Raw genomic sequence first — 19,240 nt, 5'->3', positions numbered from 1 at the left:
ATACAAATAATGATACTCACCCTAGGATTGCTCCGCCCGATGCCTCCTCATCCTCTCAGGTTGTAAGAATCGACAGCTGAAGTTCTGTAACATACAAATGAAATCCAAATTGTAGCAGCGCCAAAAATATTTAATTATTATTACAAAAAATTGTTATTGTACATATTGTTATTTATATTTGATGCGTACATTAATGAGCGGATAAATAATTATATAACTATTTTTTTAAATAGAAACTTTTACAGGACTTGTAAGAAATGTTAATTAAAAAAGTTTGTTTCTCTAATTCTTTCTTGTTTAAATAATTTAAATAAACAATTGAATTAATGCGCGATTTACATAACAGTTAATATACAAAATAATAAATATTTACCCTAGAGTTGCTCTGCCGGTGCCCGATGCCTCTCCTAGGTCTCCTCCTCCTCTCAGGTTGTTAGAGTTGTCAAAGTTCGTTAACTAACACGCGCGACACTTTTAACGACACTCCCGCACTTGTACGCGCGACACTTTTAACGGCACTCCCGAATTTTACAATCGAAGCTTGTTTTACACGAAAATTACACTTGGAATTAATAAATCGGGCGGAATAACACACGAGCGTATATATCTCAGTCAGTCGAGGAGAGCTTAAATTCAAAAACACGAGACGCGAGAATGTTGACGTGAGAACCCCCGCGCGTTACTGCAGAATAGATATTAACAGTAAGACTAATTATCTACAAGGCAAATAATTTTCATCTAGCAGATATAAAGAAAGATTTTTTAGCCTTCAATTTTAAATATAATATTATATTTTTGAATCCATAAGAATTTTAATTGAAATGATTAATTATCCATTTAAATTTGTATCAAAATTAATTATCCATCTAAATTTGTATGAGTACGTAACTTGTATCTATAACATATGCACACATACACGCGCGTATGTATTGTATGTCATATATGTATATGTATATATTTATTCATTCATTATTTTTTTAAATTATTTACGAGGCGTAATGTAAAGAAACTAAATCGAACTATCATCATCAAAGGGAAGCAAGATATCTTATTTCTTGGACTTATTAAGAGTTATTTAAACTAATCTGTTTTTTATAACTCATACATTTCGAGGCAACGAATCTATCTACAATCTACAATTTCTACAAATCTGTTATTCTACATTCTACAATTATTAAATAAAAATGTATCACTCACCGGCACCGATGCGGCGTAACAGCGGAGTTGTTGATATCGAAGCTACGTTGTCTGTAACATACAAATATAAAATTCAAATTATAGCAATGCAATAAATAATTAATTAATTAAATGGGGGCTCTTAAATTTTGGAAAAGTCAATTATCGCTACTAATGATTAAATCTTCTTAAAAAATGAAAGAGTGTGTTTAAATAAAAATTATTAGAAAGAAACACGTGAGATATTACGTAAGGATATATACTCGACACTGAAATTAGGAAGAAATTAATTATCGCCTTTTACGATTAAAATATATAATACAAATAACGATACTCACCCTAGGGTTGCTCCGCCGGTGCCCGATGTCTCCTCATCCTCTCAGGTTGTAAGAGTCGACAGCTGAAGTTCTGTGACATACAAATAGAATTCAAATTGTAGCAGCGCCAAATATATTTAATAATTAAAACATTAAAAAATGAAAGAACGTGTTTAAAAATATGGGAAAATATTAATAAAATATTCCTCTGTTGGATAATAAAAAATATTTATAAAAGACGACGATAATCTAACGTTATGATATATAAATGGCGACCCTAAAATTTTGAAAAAATTAATTATCGCCGCTAATAATTCAAACCCTTTAAAAAAAATCAGAGAAAATATTTAGTTATTAATTTACTGAATTGCTACAGATTATATATTTGATTAAATTTATCATTTATTAAATTTTAGAATTTCACACACATTAACAGCAAGTAATATAGCTTGCAATATTTATGACCAAAACATCGGCTCTACGATAAATCAGTATACAGCGTACGTTTAGAAACTATAAGGTGCATTGAACGTTGTATTACGAGCAATTAAAATTAAACTTTTTTTTCACAGTACATAATTACACTTTCATACACCGCAACTGGTAACTTCCTTTCAGCACCGTGTTCCGAATATCATTGAAGAATAAAAGGGTATTCGTGGATATATAAAAGAAATAGAAAAAAGGGTTTATACTTTAAAGCCAAGTGGAGTTAGCATTCTGCTACTCGTAATCGCAACGCCGTCACTGAATCATTCATAATCACGCGATTCCGTTTTACCGTCGTACAATGCAAGGATTAACATTTAAAGCCGGCATTCTGTCTTGCAGACTGTTGCTATTGTCACTACAGTTTAATTGCATATTCCTAGTCGAGATATCGCAGCCATTTAAACGGACCTGACTGATTGATGGCTTTTAATCAACAAGCAAGAATAAACCAATCGTACATCATCTCTGTTCTTGTTTACGTAATATCGCACAACTACACAATATTTGCACTCACAGCTGCAATCGAAGGCTAACGTCAAAATTATATCAGATAATTATATCAAGATAAGATTAGATTTTTTTATATTACAACTCCAAATTTTAAATATATATTAATTGAAAGCACATTTGACGATTGAAGAATTTTAAAAAATAAGCTCGACAATATGCTATAAATATAATCATACGACCAAACAATCTTTATGTATTTTACATCGCGACGATACTGAACATATTGGTTGATTCTCAAATTTCTCTTTTTATGTAAATATAAATAAATAAAATCAAAATTATATAATAAATTTAAAAGGAATGATCAGTGAAATTTATCATTTTTTTCCCTTGACAATCGCGACGTAGTCTATTCGTCAATTCCAGGCAGATTGATACACCTGCTGCCTCAGCAAATTTATCACTGAAACAATGCGTGTTCAGCATTGTGTGTGTTTGGCTTGTTTACAAGCTTTAAATTCACCAGTTCTGTTATTCCGCAAGCGAGCGATTTCACGCTTTATCATGTTGTAGGCTCAATTCAAAAGGACGAGATGCATTCAAAATACGTAATAAATATAAAAATAGACTGATAAAAGATAAAACAATATAAAATAAGACTGAAAGAAACACAACATATATGTATATATTTAAAAGATGAATAATTCATTGCATATACACACGGAAAAATATCTTAATTTAATTAAAACTCTAAAATTAAATCTAAATTTCTAATTAATAAATAATTAAATTAAATTTTATTCACTAAATTTTTTCTAACATTAATTATTGTTATATAATAATATAATCATAATATCTAATGTCATTAATTAATATTATCTGGTATTAACACACACAGATACATATCTATGTAACATATGTATGCACCTATGTGTGTGTGTGTGTGTGTAATTTTAATTATACTTTTCGCACTTTAAAAAACACTTCAAAGTTATTATTCAATGTTACTAATAGAATACAAAAATTGTGCAAAATGTCAATTTTTCAGAATATTTTGAAGCATGATGCGAGAAATCTCACGAATAATCTTGAATTAAAAGTGAGAGCTTCTCGCCAAAGATATATCTCGTCATAATTCAAACTTGAACGAAACTTTACTTCTTTCGAGACAAAATTAAAGCACTGGTCGTCTTGTCATTTGCAGGAAACGAAATGGAGTTTCCGTAAACTTCGAAGTGCTAGTTAACGTTATGATATGAGAAACCGTGCAAAGTTCCTCTCGAATGAGAGAATCTCAGATCTTTGCTATATTCGTGTAATCATAAAGATGTTTCCCAATACCCATTAATATCAGATTAATACCGCAGATAATATTCTAATTAATGACAATATAATTATATTATTATATATAACTATAGTTAATGTTATAAAAGAACTTGGTCAATAAAAATTTAATTATTAATAAGAAATTTAGATTTAATTTTAGAGTTCAATATGTTTAATTAGATATAGATACATTTCTGTGTGTATGTGTGTGTAATGAATTATTCATCTTTTAAATAAAGCATTTTCGTTCAATATTGATGAATCATGCACGGCTTGCATACACAATGAATGATTTATGCTTGCATTGAGAAATCTGTCTTCGTAAGATCAAATAAACCACTATCATATATCGCCGTCACTATTCTATTTGGCGAAACAAAAGAGAGCCGTCATCGCGAGGAACAAACCGTTCATGCATATGTTATAACGAAGCAAGAAAATCCATACTTTACGGGTTTTCGCTTCCTTTTTTCTCTCCACTTCCTTTCTTAAATCGACAAAGCCTTCACCGCGGCGTATCTTGTATAACTATCATAGAAAAAGATTCAAATGCAAAAAAATAGATGTATTATTAAAAAGTAAGAAAAATTATTTTTCTTATTTCTCATTATAACTAGAAAAGAGAATACTTTTATATTTAATAATAATGGAAAAAAGTTTGAAATCTTTATCGTGTGGATTCTGTTATTAAAAATTTCTCTTTACAATTTTTTTGTATATATTTACTTTACAATTTTTTTTTCTACTAAGCAATTTTACCAATTTTACGAGATGCCTATTTTGCACGATGACTAGACGCATTGGGAAATCCGCATTCCCCGAAAGACTGGAAAATAAGAAAGTGTCGATGGGATGACGAACGACCCGAGGGTCGAAAAGAAAGCCAAACGCGTATGACGTATGATAAACGCGGAAATTATTTTCCGAACATTACAAAGCAAAATTTTCTTTTATCCGAAATCGGCGCTTTTCTTCACGACTTATCTTTTTTTCATTCGGATAAAAAATTATGACTGTTTTTCCCTTGACGATATGCTACATCGATGAGGCTGCCTTTTTGAAAGTAGAACAAGAGCTTTTCTCCAAGAAAATTCTTATTTCTTTCTGTGTTACCTCTCGACATGTATTCCTGACAATATCTGAAATATTCTTTTCTTATCACAATTTCCGAAGAATATTTTTTATCAATAAGATAATATTTATGTAATGAACAATTAATGTTGACTATTTCAAAGAATTTTTAGTTTCTAATTTTAATGATATTGTAAATTGATTGTAAATTTGACTATATAAAGTTAGATATTCAACACGCTTTAAACGTAGAGCTACATATGTCTTCAAAATTTCGAATAAAGAATTGGAGAGAATAAGTAACGAAAAATCAAACGCATAAGCATTCGGATTTTCGAAGCTGTTCGTCATAAAAATGACATGACTTTCTTCCACGCTTTCGATATATTTTCTCTCTGAAAAATCTCGATTGTACGAGAATTTTCCATTAATCACAAAATTTTAAAAATAGTAATCTTTTATCTGCCACAAAAGAGTGTAATTTATATTATATAATTTACCAAGTTCTTTCATGTATATTGAAAAAAAAACAAGCTTTTAAATTATCAAATATAATTAAATATAATTAAATATAATTAAATATAATTAAATATAAATATTTTTTAATTCTTCAAAATCTTTAATAGAATCTTTAATATATCTAAATATATTTGTGTGTTTGATTTATATTTATATATGATTTAAATATATCCTGTATTATATAAAATATAATTATTAATTAAGCATTTTAATTTATAACATATTGTTTTTACCATCTTGCTATGAAGTAATACAAAAGTGTAAGTTTGCAAGTTGTATTATATTTCTATTTTTGATTATATTTCTAAGTTTGTATTCGTATTGGTATATTTTACATGACAACAGTCACTTTGCTTTTGAGCCAAACCAGTGGTGTCCTTTTCAACGGAATATATACAGCTTTTACCAACTAAAGTAACACCTTACCGGATGCAAATGCAGCGTATTGAAATTTTCAGAGCGCAATATGTGGCGCATATGTATGTGAACATATATTTAAACTATGTAAAGAGCGAGATTGTATTATCTCCTTCGCTGCAATGAAAACATGAATGCTCATTTTACGGAAAAGTACATGTAGCCGACCACAGTGGTGAAAAAGAAAAAGACGTTTTCTCTAGACAAGGTTTCTCTCAACCCTGGGAAATAACGTAGTTGCTCACGAAGGATGTTTTGAGCTACTGAAACTGTTACAATTTTCGTGAGTTCAATGTTCAATGCCGCAAAAATGTAAAGGAGCAGCACCATTGTCACGAACAAACTTAAAATCCATTTTTGATATATTATAACATCGAAAATTTTCAATCAAAATAAAAAATCACTTTTAATCCGCTTAATTTATCATCAATAGAATTATTTATAAACTTCAAATGCAAACTCAAGTTTATATGTATATAAACTCAGTCCTTTTACTTTTTTTATAAAATGCCGACAAAAATTTAACGTTATATATATAATGAATTAAGAAATTAATTAGCATTCAGGAAACCAAATCACGTTTCAGTTCACTTCGCGTTTTCCTTATCAGCTCGATATATGTATACACGTATCAAAGAATCATAGAAAATTAAATTCTTAAAATCATAAAAAACGTAATATTGCCTTAAAACAAAGTAATAATAAACTGATATATTACTTTCAATAATAGAATTTTATCTATAGTCACAAACAGTTTAAATTACAATCTTGCACAAAAGGTGTAATTTACCCGTTCGATAAACGCAATTGAAAGATGGAGTTTGATCATCATATAACACGCTGCGATGTTGTATTCGATTTCTCGATCAAGTTTTAATTGATTCTACGAGATTGCGCGTGAGCTATATGTATAAATAAGATTAAAATAAAGCGTCGCGATCCGTGGAAACCGCGGCGATATGCCATATAATTAACACTAATCTAATCACCCGGCGCTTTAAGCGACGTTTCTCGTAATCTTAATTATTGGACTTTTGCCGATACTTTTACGCTTCGCGTAAATTCTCGTGAAGTATTCTGTTAATTTATTATTCTTAACTTATTTGTGAATTTCACAATATGTCACGTTATTGTTATACAATAACCTATATAAATACTGTAAAACGTATTATTCATATAATCAATCAAGAATAAAAATGTATAAATATACAATATAAATATGAATTCTATTATTGAAATTCTAGCATTTAAAATTTTCAATGCATTTAAATTCAATACATAATCATAAATCTGATATAACATATACAAAGCGATATAGCGAAAAAAGATATTCCTTTATTTCTCGCTAACATTTCTGAAAAAGTAAAACTTTGTTAATAAAAAATTAATCTACAATATAATTCTCGACATACGTATACATATATACTTTATGAGACATTGTAATAATTCATAATTCTTTTTTTCCAGCGACATTTAAATGGAGGAATAAAAATGGAATTAATTGTTTGCATAACAAAATGTATAGCGCGCACGTTAAATTATTCATGTCTATTAATGTATCGTGGTAGCAGAGACTTCTCCGCGCGTGTAACTAATTCATTACTCTCAATCCTCTAATGAGATTACTCGAAGTAGTCCGCGCGCATGAGGTAATGTATAACTAATTTTACCAGTCTAAATGAGGAACGCGTGAGGGAAAAGTCCCCGATGTACTCTTAATCATAATTCTTTTTTAACGAATCGCAAGAAACTCAGTTGGAGCACGTTCAGTAATGAGATCAGAATTTTAAGCCTTCCGTAATAACACCGCGGTAAATTAATAAAACGAAGCTTCTTGAAAAGAGAAAGAGAGAAAATTATCGTAGCGAACATTTCAATCTATTAATTTTATTCATCCTTTCTAGGATTTAAAATTATCCAGGTATATGCATTCCTTTAAAACTTTCAGAGTACATTTTCTGTATCTATTTCAAATTATGCAATATAGCAATATGAAAATATATAATTTTTCGAGAAGTACGATTGGGAAAAAAATTTATTTTGCTAGGCAAATAATTTTTGTACTCAAATCATTATGAAATTTTTATATCCGAAAATTCCTTATAATCTTAAGCTGAGGAATAAAATTTATCCATCCATCGACCTCTCGACAGAACTACGGTTTCTCGTGGGAATAATAAAGTATAGTTGTATAAAAAATAAAAGACACAGGATAGTGCAATGTAAAATTATAGTCGGCAATGGATCGCGATGCACTTTCTTCATCGACGTGAAAAAGCGGCAATTTCTCCCGTGGGTATATGTCGCCGGCGACACAAAAATATCCTGGCGCATCTCGCTACTGTGATAATCAACTTGCGAATGCAAATCGAGCTGGAACTTCATTTCCGGCTGATCATGTATTTGTATTGTATATACATACGCGTCTACATATAGAACATACTTCCGTACGTGTCACAATAGCAAATATATATGTATAGTCAACCGCAAATCAGAGTGATTCTCTATGATTAAATTGTCATAAAACTTCGCCGAGAAAAGCGTCGCTTGTTTGCATTCTGGTTCGAACATCAGAAGCGAAAAATCAACAATCTGTTTGTCTCGTATATGTGAATTTTTATATAAAACATTTGATAATTTTCGAAGAAAAATTGATTAAAAGAAAAATACGCGAATTTATTCATCGAATTTATTCATCTCTACGAATTATGAAAATAAAATCTCATATATTATAAATAAATATAATTTCATTAAAAAATTAAGTTCATTCTTTCTTGATTAAAATTTCGCAAAAGTTTGTAAAATAAATGTCCGTAACACTTTAAGCAGGTCATAAAAATAATATATATAATAATATTAATCGATGTCGATTAAATACCAAACTTTTCTTAAAAATTTAATTTAACCTGATTCAAATTACATTTTTACTGAAAATTATCATTAAATTCGGTATATGAATCTGTGTAAGCACGAAATAAAATAACCACTTTCTATCTCGGATATATGAACCAGCGGCCGACCGGTGTAAAAACCGCTCTTGCACACGTCATTTACACGTTCACATTTTCGAAACAACGATGGAATGTGGCTTAATTAACCTGTCAGCGTGCGTGTAGTGTCTACGAACCATGCAGACTTCAGACACTTTTGAAATCCGACGTGACAATGTGTAAGTCGTGCACTTCGCGAATTATTAACTCGACACATTCACGTAAAGATGTATTACAAACGTTCCGTAGCTCATTCATTAGTCAAATATAAAATTATTTTTAATTAATTTTTATAATTAATTCCATATGAAAAGTTTGTCTTTACATGTTGTTCTTACTTGAAAAGAGCATCAAATATTTTTATTATAAATATAGAAATCATACTGGATGTAAGCTTATAGAATATTTTATTGCAACACTTGCGAAAATTGTCAATTTAAATTTATATATGCTAGTAATCATTTAAAAAAGCTTTTACTTTCTTTCTCAGTATTTTTTGTACATATTTGCATATTTTTATTTAATCAAAAAAGTAATTTAACACTCACCCTACTTCGATGCGCAGCGGAGTTGTTGTACACATAACGTTGATGAATCTGTAAAATAAAATATATTTAAATTATAAAGCAGTGTCCGAAATAATTAACATTTAATAAGTACTTATTGGATTCAATTAAATTTTTATATATGTTCTTTAAATAGAGATATTACATATATATATAATTGAAAAAAACCACATATATATATTTACATAAAATACATACATTCATTACTTTTCAAAATATTTGTTTTTAAGTTTTATATTTTAAACGAGAATTTATTTTCAGCTTATTGTTAGTAAGAATTTATTTCTTATATAAATATAAAATCTAATAATCTAAATATAATTATGAAGTCTCTTAAAACCATTTTAAAATATTTTATACATATTTATAAAAATATTAATTATTATGTATATATTTTATAATAAATATTGTAAATATTATATTAAAATAAAATTTTAAATGGCATATATATATATATACATATATATATATATATATATTATATTACACAACAATGTTAAATAGATGGCCACAGTACAATTAAACGAACAATTAATTTTATACACAAATAACAAATAAAAATTGAATAAATTATAAACTGCTCACCTCACGGTTGCTCCGCTGTCGCTCGACACCCTTCCCGAGTCACCTCTTCAGTTCAGCCTTTGCTGTTCCTCCATGGCATTTACTCGCGAAAACATGGTTAATTACGATTGCGCATACACTAATTAGCAGAATAGGATGATTATACGACACTTTGCACGGCACTCCCGACGTTTAATCGCACGCGACGCGTACTTTATTTGTATTGCGACAGAAAAGTTACGCGAAAACTAGAGTCGCACAAGTTAAGATTCACTCGATACACATAATCTGTAAAATACAAAATATACAAATTACAAAACAATGTCTGAAATATTTCGATAAATGATTATTACGCATAATTAAATATTTTATCATGCGATGAAATTTACATATCATTCATTGTAACAATGCTATTTTTGTTATTAACAATTGTTCGCGATATAATGAAAATACATAAATATACAGTGTACAAGTTAAAACTAAAGCTCTTCATGAAATGTCGGAAATATATCAAAGTATTTTATATTCTAAAAATAATGAAAAAATTACATATTTATAAATAAACGAAAAACGCGAGGTGAAATATACATATATTCGACTCTAAATATATTTATAGAAGAAATTATATTGGCGATAAATATTGTAATATATAAAATAATAATTTATAATTTTCAATTTCTATCGATTCAGATCTCAAATACATATATGTTTCGATAAATATATATATATATATATATATATATTGAATATGTATATATATGAATATCATATATATATATATATATATATATATATATATATATATACATGTGTGTGTGTGTGTGTGTATGTATGTATATATATCTCAAATATACATATATGTATATATATTGTTTTTTAAATTTGCATTCTTTAAATAAATATTTAATATAAAAATTATATAATTTTCGAAAAGAAATTTTAGATATAAGAAAGCTCTCTTTTTCTCTTATTAAAAATTTAATAAATAAAAAATTTCTTATATAAAAAATTTAAATAATAATAAAAATCTTATTAATCTTATTAATTACACATATATTAAAGTTTTTAAAGTATGTTGTGCGCGGCAATGAATAATTAATTCTGCAAATAACAATAAAAAGTAATTAATATATTACTTTATTTGATGGTTGTGTGTGCTCGCTCTCTCTCTCTCTCTCTCTCTCTCTGTCGTTATTGAATGCTTTCCGGAATCTCTTCTCTCTCTCTCTCTCTTGTTTCTTTCTCTTTCCCTCTTTTTCTTTCTGTCTGTCTCTCTCCCTCTCTCTTTTCTTTTCATTATTTCTTCTTCTGGTACTCGCATAATACTTAGGAACTGTTAACAAAAACCATAGATATAATTAGATCGAAAGAATAACTGCAAATGTAACATAGCCTAAAGAGCAGATAGAAAGAAAAATTAGCGTCTCTATCTCACAAGATATATGTATGTATTTTATTTTCTTTTTACCTTTCAGTCCTTATATATTAACATAAAGTAGAGAATCTTCGATCTTCTACAATGTTCATAATAAAAATAGTTGATTAGGATTATCTTAACTGTACAATTCATCTGTAGTACACAATACACGATAATTGCGTGTGCGACGTTTTGCACGGCATTCTCGATATTAATCGCGCAACGTTTTTTGCACGGCATTCTCGATATTAATTGTCACGCGATGAACAACGTTTTATTATATCGGGACGAAAAAATAACGCGAAAACTACAAACGCCCGAAGCCACGATGTATCACGGTCGCGTCGTTTCGTAACGAATAAATTTTAAACGAAGAGGGCGTTGGTGGAAGGGGTGGGGTGAGAGGGAGAGTGCGCGGGAAAATTACGCGCCAAAACTTTACGCGCTGCCAACTTTACGCGCCACCTGCACGCGATGATACTATCTACACCTGTTGCTCTTAACTGCACTTTTCTGTACTTTGAATAATAAATAATATATGCTCATGATTATTTTATATATTATCGCATATTTTATGAATGCGTTAACAGAAATATATATTATTGATAATAAATATTTTAATTATTTAATTAATATATACAAACATTATTGAATACTTTCTTTAAGGTTATAAAAATTCTTATGAAAATTTTTATAACTCCGTTTATAAAATTATTAAATCCAATATTTATTTAAAGAATATAACTGATTTTAATACAAAAAGTATTTATGTAAATTAATTTTTCCCAAATATATTACATTTTTTTCAAAAACTTTTATATCCCGTAAAAAATAAATGCAAAATTAAGGAATCATTAAAGGGTTAGATTGCCGCAAAATACTTGACACGGCAATGAAAGAGATTGTATATACTACATATATTATCATAACTTTGTTTGAGAGAATTTGCCATAGCTATATATAGTTTACAAAGTATGTAGCATAACACGTTTTATAGTTAATTAGTGTTTATTGCGATCTTACCTTTGTACGATGTGCCTTGAACGCCTTGTTCGCGACAAGCTATTATTGTCATTAAGCTCGGTTTACAGTGCACGTGGCGCGAAGGGCTGTCCGCGCGCTTTCCGAAAATGAACTCTCTCATTCGCGGCGAAAGCTATTATCGAACCAATTTCCGAGGATGCATTGCAACTATGAGAAAGGAATGCATGACATGTTTCCCTCATACGCATATGCACGTAATTGTGTAGTCAAATGCAATAGCTGAAACAATACTGCCTGACATGAACGGATTAATGCAATTGCTACCCTACTGGGAATATATAGCCCATTACATTGCTGCGGAATATTCTCGTGTAAATTTGAAATAATTTTCTCTGTTATCTTGAATTAATTAGAAAACAAAATTACACTATTACGCGCTATTTATACATACGTTTAAAATTCTAAAAATCATGTTTCGAGAAAAAGAAAGTTAGAAAAAAGATTTAACAAAAATATTTCTTTATAAAAATACAGAAAAAAATTATAGGCAAAGACTATAGACAAAAATTGAAGATTATGCCTTGAGTTATAATCCCTTCGACTCTCACAGTAGTGCTTGGAGTTTCTACGCTACTATAATTCCGCGGTTTCAACTTCGAGCTTAGAGGATTGAATCGCGCATTAATCTGCTTCAAACTCGAAACATCCGCAGAATATCGGTATCTTTGTACATTGCGCAATATATATATATATATATATATATATATATATATATAGTATATTTCAAAGTATTTATCTGCTTTATCGAATGCACTACGACTAATTTCGTTTTCGCTTATGATTAAAGCTCATTACGGTTGCTGCTCGTCTTCCTTCGATTATGCTTTGAAACACAAAATACAGCAGCATACTAAACTTCAGTAATCGATAGCAATATTGTGTATTTCCTTTATGCGCACACTTTGAGATACTACTGTATATGTTACTATATTAGATACAGAATCAACATTGTGTCCTTGATAATACAATATCGGATATCAATATATATAAATTAAACTTCGCAAAACAAGAAAATAAATGCCTAAATCTTGTATGTACATGTCCATTTAGTATCCTTAAATCACGAAAAAAAATATATAATCCTATGTATATCATTTTTAATAAATTTTATTTATCATTTTTTTAATATATTGTTGCGTCTCAAACTTAACATGTTTTTCGCATTTTTGATGAAGAAAGGATAAAATAAAAAGTTAAAACAAAGTGATTAAAATAAAACATAGGATTATATTATTCAATTTATTAATTGTATATGAAAAAATTAGCATGTCGATAATAAAATGTACAGAATTCTGTATATTTATAATTTATATTTCTCTATTCATAATTTATATATTGCAAAACACTCAGATTAAAACTTTCATACCCACTAAGATTCAGACAAAATATCCTCTAGAGTTTTATCGTCGTGAAGAGGCGAGTGTCCCAACGTGGGATCACTTTCCAGAAATTCACGCAATTCGGACTCGAGATCGGTCACGCCGGATGGCTCTGTCGCGCTTAACAGGGACGGTGGCGTCTGACTGCTGTGCGTCATACCGATCTGCATCTGAATTGGCGGCGGCGGCGGCTGATTCGCGCCTACAATACTGATATTCTGATTCTGTTGACCAGTCGGACTCAATAGATTCGTATTCTGAATCGGAGAGGTCGGCAGTAGATTGGACAACACCTGATTGTTGCCATTGTTCGCATTCGGCGGCAATAACGAACTGTCGGCGACTATACTAGGATTATGCGTAATCGGTTCGACTTCGATGGGCTCCGATCCACTCAAGGGTGCTATGCCCATTGCCCTACGTAGTCCGTCAACTGGTGCAATCCCCGACGGCGGCAATTTCTTTGCTACGTCGGTGAGATTATCAGTGATCTTTTCGGCCAGCATCACTTCAGCTTCCGTAGCTTTAGGAACATTGGACAAATGTGCTGGCGGTGGTGCTGACAGACGTTCATGCTGAACCTGTTTCAATCGGTTCAGCATCTGCGATGTGTCATCTAGACGACTCTGTAGAACGGCGCGTTCTTCACTGTATTTACATTCCTCCTCTGTAAATAGAAAAAAAATCATTATGTGTAATTAAATAATGCGAAGGAGCAGCATCAAAGTTATTAAATTATTCTGACAATTTACGAGACAAAATTAAACAAAATTTTCTATTTTGATAAAAGATAATTTACAAACATGAATATAAAGCATATATATATATATATATATATATATATATATATACACACACACATATTTAAGCTGAGAAGTTTAGAATATAAGCTAGATTATTGCAAATTAATTAAATGTTAGATCATTTATTTTTATTGATAATCTCATATAATTACCTAAATTCTCTAAAAAGTTTATGTCGATACCAAGTTCTGAGAGTGTCTTTAGTTGCTCGACATCAACTTTGACTTTCTCCAGCGATGAAATGTTACGATTCATGTCCTGTATAGGCTTCTCCAGTATATTTTTGATCTTTTCTTCTTCTTCCCTCAATTTTCGTTTTTCTTCAATAAACTTCTTTGTTTTTCTATGATCGCCACCTGTGAGAATATCCAACAGGTCATCGACCATAGTCAATGTGTAATCACAATCCTTGGCAAAATCCAGAATTGACTCAGCGTACTGTACAGCTGTGTCATCACCGTAGGTCTGATAGACTAGGTCCGTTTCTTCCTTGGTGAGATTAGAGAACGTCGAATCAAAGCTTGGTGCGTATGAACCGAATGCTCCATAATATAATGGTTTTACTGGCTTCGACATGTTTCTACGATCTTCTCTAAATCCAGCCAATACTCCCGTACCATGATTCAACTTGCCTATCAATTGGCCCAGCGACACAGGTCTCTGATTGGTCCCAGGAATGATTCCGTCCCCAGGCACGATAATCTGTAGACTGGTAGTGCCGTCTTTCTTCTGTCGTAGAAAACCCATCTTAGAGTTGGCTCTCTTCAGACTGAGTTTCTCCGACGCCGTTTTGGCCGCCCCTCTCGCTTGCTTCAATATTTCCTCGGGCGTCAGGTCGTCCGGTATGGCCTCGAATTTGCCTAAACTAGCCAGTCTCATTTTTCTCTGATTCTCTTTCCTGAGCTCCTCTGCTTCTTCATTGCGTTCTTCCTGCTCACGCTCTCGCTCAATCTGTTCCTCTGTTACGGGAACATCCAGATTGTTGGGATCCTCGATGCCTAATTCGAATCCAAGTTCCTCCTTCGTTATATCATTCATATACATCAGGACTGGCCTGAGCTGCCGCAGTTTCTCGGGAGTGACCATTTTCAAACCGACGTGCAACAGTTTTTTCGCCGCCTTATAGTAGATAGTATCGCTATGATTATAAGTCATGGCATTATCGCACATGAGCTTGAAATCATCTACGAATTCTTGTAGATTCTGATAATTGTTGTCGTCTATCTTTTGTTTTATCGTGCTGAAATCCATGGGACTTGTGATTATCTGAGAATAACCGGGCGCGATGCTGTCCGTAACCGGCCAAGCGAAAAATTGCTGTGGATCTCGCTTTTCCATCGACCTCAACAAGTGTTCCAGCAATCTTTGAAGAGGCGTGCGCTCCGCTATTTTTCTGAGAACGCATGTTCTGGGTTCACGATGTGGTGATAGAGAGCTTATACTACTAACGCCCACCCTTAATTCGCCGCTCGACGGTGGCCTGAGCGGTAACAATTGATTGTGATTAGTACAGGTCTTCTTAGGTACTGGCTCGGCTAAATTTTCGTCGGCGTCGCCGACTGATTCCTGACTCGATTCTTCTCTTCGTCTTTTTTTGTCCTTATGATGATGTTTATGCCGTTTATCTTTCTTTTTCTTCTTTTTTTTGAGCTTCTTGTGGCCGACGTATCTGTCATACTCCGTGTCTCCTTGACTGACAGAATAGTTGAGGCCCAATTGTTGTTGATAATGTTGTGACAACATCGTGGCCTGATTCGGCGACTCACTGCCGTGTTCAGGCGTTCCAGTACTCCCTCCTACTTTCAAGATTAACTTCAAGCTAGGCGGCTTGTCCGTCGTTGTATATTGACCCTCTGTTGAACAAGAAAAAGAAGAAACACAATTAGCCATTGCATTCAAAATAAATCTTTTAAAGCAGCGTACTAAAATCTTTCTATAAAAGCTATACACATGATCTGTTGTGTGCCTCATGCAGCAATCTTGCAGGAAATCTTGCGGAAAATTATGCAGGATAGGAGCATAATATAGCAACACAAGAAACAAGAGACATCGAAAGATGTTGCAATGTGTAATATCGAAAAGAAGTGCAAATTATAAATATAATTATAAAATCTACAGGACATTATAAAAGAAACAAGTGGATGGGAAGTATATCGACGATAATATAAAAGATGACTTTATTAACAGGATAGTAACCTTGTTTTCACATTCAACAAACTGGAAGCGAGATGGAAGTAGCTCGACTTAAAATAAATCTTAATAGAAATATATACTGTAAAATAATTTCCATTGTTACATTAAATCGACTGAATAATCGGTGGGAATAATCAGGGAGAGCAATCATCAAAATTGAAAATACCTCGCTAAGAGGTGAAGCGAAGCATATATGGCTCTCAATGCCACGATACATAACAGCCATAGGAATTATGCGATTGAAGTGCAACAGGTTTGTCTCTTGTAACTGTCTAAATGTATGTGTCCTATGCATATTATTCTGTTGTAACAACTCTTGTTGCATAAATCTTGTTGCACTTCAACGGATTCAACGGATTAAAAAAAAATTGAAGGGTTTGGGGCAATTGATAATTATAGAAGCACAGCTAGCTTCTGTCGTGCAACCAGTCCATGTCCGTTGTTATTCGTCACTTACTTCTACGTCACGCCTGTTGCTGTGGAACGCTTCGTTTATACTTTCGAATCCACCTCACTTCTACTCCAACCTCACTCTCAGTTTGTCCGTGGTGAAAACGTAGTCAAAATTCCTGTGCATCATTAAACTAGTGAGTACGAGAAGGATTCCAATGAAAATTTTTACAAAGAGTGTGAAACATCTGTACCGAACATGAAAAAGTAACAGTTTTAGCTCTTTACTTTGGAGCATTTTTCCTTTTCATTCGAATCCTTTTTTATGAATGACATATAAGCACAGAAGTTTTGTGGTGCAATGTAATGATGCCTCAGTAACACATGTATATCCTTACAAATCTAACCTATTACATCTAATTATCTATCTCTTTTTTTTCTCTCTCTCTTATTCGAAGATTATACTTTTTGGAATAAGTTTCCTCGTTGACAGAGAGTAAATCATTCTAACAGAGGATGATATCCCATTATTGTTATTAAACATTCGTTTATTTTATCGATTGACATTAGATGACAATCAACGACAATTTCGTTGGACGAGAATCGGACAGACGGAATAAACAATAGAAGAGGAGGAAAATTCGAAACGACGAGCTGAGAAATCGTAGACAACTGTGACAGGACGTGATCCTGGAGTACGACCGAAAGAAAAGTGTCTCGAGCCAAGAGAATCGCGGTATATATTTTCATCCGTTCCTCACCTTCGTGTCTCTCGCGCTTATGCTTTTTGTGTTTCTTCGAACCCATATTTCAGCTTCGTGCGAAAATACAACAATCGGCGTCTCTCGGCGTTACCTCCTCGTAACAGCCGCGTTACGTTGCGTATACAGACAACACGGTAGTCGCCATTGATGACGTCACGTTCGCCTGTCGTTCCGCGTTCCACCGCGGCCCGAGTTCGGACTAGTAACTTGTCGAAACACCGGACGCGGACTGTTATGGCGGCGCGTCGCCCGCGCGATTCGGATACCAGTGTTCGCGTTACTCCGACAATAAGTACTCCAACTATCATCCGGCTATCCCATCGTTCTCCTCGAGTGAAGGAATAGCGGCCGTTTATGGACGATATCTTTGGAGCGCGCTGAATAAATCGATCTCGATACGAGTATAACCGCGGTGTGGAAAAAGTTTACGATGCGAGACTTGCGGCGAATTAAAAGTTTCATATATCAATGAGTATACAGGTAACGAGATCTTAATATCTGTATTTCGTCGCGGAAAATTTAACTCCGACGAGATTTCCATCTCGGTCACTCGACGTCGAAGGTGAGAGGATCGCGAGAGAGAGAACGCGGTCCCGGCTGACTTTCTGACGGGAAAAAAAGCGACTTCGCGTTTCGAACATGGCGGCCATTTGCGCGTCCGTGCACCCGTTCGCGTACAGAGAGCTTCGCGGGCGAAGGAAACCCTCCCTAACCTATAAAAATGCGTCGCGTACCGGCACCCGTTACTGTTGATCGCGCGGCAGAATACTCACCTGCGCCGATCGCGACTCCTAGACGACAAAAAGCACTTAACGATCTCGGAGCGACTCACCTCGCACGGCGACGGCTCGACGACGCGATTAAAGGGACGGCGATCAGCTGTTTCTCGCTCGAAACGCCGAGAGATAGACAGACGGAGAAAGAGAGAGGAGGGACAAAGACCGAGAAACGCGTTCCTGCGGGCTGCAACTCGGGGAAAAAAATACCGCTCGCGCTGTCTCGTGCTATACCCGATATGTTACTGCACCGTACAGAGAGACGTCAGTCACCGATGAATGATTCGTACCTTTCCGGGAGATCTTCCGTGGAATGCGAGATGATAATAAAGCGAATATAACAAAATAGAGACAAGCGGCATAATGACATAATTATTAAAGATTTTCTAAATAAAGCATCAGTCCATTTTTTTTACATCGAATACTTTTAACAAAGCATTTTTCTCTTTCTGTTTCGTTAAATAAAAATTAATTATTGACGTGTGAATATATATGTAATAACGTAAAATTAACAAGGCTGTTAGTAAGAAGCTTTAAAAAAACTTGAAGTATATGTCGGGAAATAATATTGTGTGAGAAATATTAT

The 19,240-nt window shown here is 32.8% G+C and overlaps 2 protein-coding genes across 7 annotated transcripts in view; both read right to left on the bottom strand.

The window, feature by feature from the left end:
- The window catches only part of LOC145948999 (uncharacterized), an 85,347-nt gene extending 71,915 nt beyond the window's left edge, over nt 1–13,432 (bottom strand). The window contains exons 1-8 of one of the 2 annotated variants that reach the window (XM_083058658.1): nt 12,329–13,432; nt 11,025–11,221; nt 9,910–10,176; nt 9,307–9,354; nt 1,515–1,584; nt 1,198–1,248; nt 374–682; nt 21–84 (exon numbers count right to left, since the gene is read on the bottom strand). The gene's annotated coding sequence lies outside the window, so the exon portion shown is untranslated. Of the gene's footprint in view, nt 1–20; nt 85–373; nt 683–1,197; nt 1,249–1,514; nt 1,585–9,306; nt 9,355–9,909; nt 10,177–11,024; nt 11,222–12,328 lie in introns of those variants that run through there. The other variant, XM_083058661.1, reaches the window with a different exon arrangement.
- Nucleotides 13,433–13,574: 142 nt separating this feature from the next.
- On the bottom strand, nt 13,575–18,794 carry Brd7-9 (Bromodomain containing 7/9). 5 transcript variants are annotated; one of them, XM_083058654.1, is made up of 4 exons: nt 18,711–18,785; nt 17,182–17,293; nt 14,684–16,384; nt 13,575–14,395 (listed from the first exon to the last, which is right to left on the bottom strand). In XM_083058654.1, the coding sequence occupies exons 3-4, from the start codon at nt 16,272–16,274 to the stop codon at nt 13,719–13,721; spliced, it is 2,268 nt and encodes a 755-aa protein (XP_082914780.1). In that variant the 5' UTR covers nt 16,275–16,384; nt 17,182–17,293; nt 18,711–18,785; the 3' UTR covers nt 13,575–13,718. The 5 variants fall into 5 exon arrangements, with proteins under 5 accessions (XP_082914780.1, XP_082914779.1, XP_082914781.1 ...); XM_083058653.1 differs by lacking the exon at nt 18,711–18,785 and adding an exon at nt 17,876–18,624; XM_083058655.1 differs by lacking the exon at nt 18,711–18,785 and adding an exon at nt 17,369–17,869.
- Between the last annotated feature and the right edge of the window lie 446 nt (nt 18,795–19,240).

The sequence above is a fragment of the Prenolepis imparis genome, unplaced genomic scaffold, assembly GCF_030444845.1.
Source record: "Prenolepis imparis isolate NDT839.2.m4 unplaced genomic scaffold, iyPreImpa1.0 SCAF_2, whole genome shotgun sequence".
Lineage (NCBI taxonomy): Eukaryota > Metazoa > Arthropoda > Insecta > Hymenoptera > Formicidae > Prenolepis > Prenolepis imparis.
Note: the sequence above shows the minus strand (reverse complement) of the source record. Positions and strands in the feature narration are given on the sequence as shown.

Coding starts and splice junctions, on each gene's coding strand:
- Brd7-9 (XM_083058652.1), bottom strand. CDS start 17,921: ATGGGTTCGAAGAAACACAAAAAGCATAAGCGCGAGAGACACGAAG. Junction 16,385..17,875: donor TAAGCGCGAGAGACACGAAG/GTGAGGAACGGA, acceptor CTTGTTCAACAG/AGGGTCAATATACAACGACG. Junction 14,396..14,683: donor AAACTTTTTAGAGAATTTAG/GTAATTATATGA, acceptor TTCTATTTACAG/AGGAGGAATGTAAATACAGT.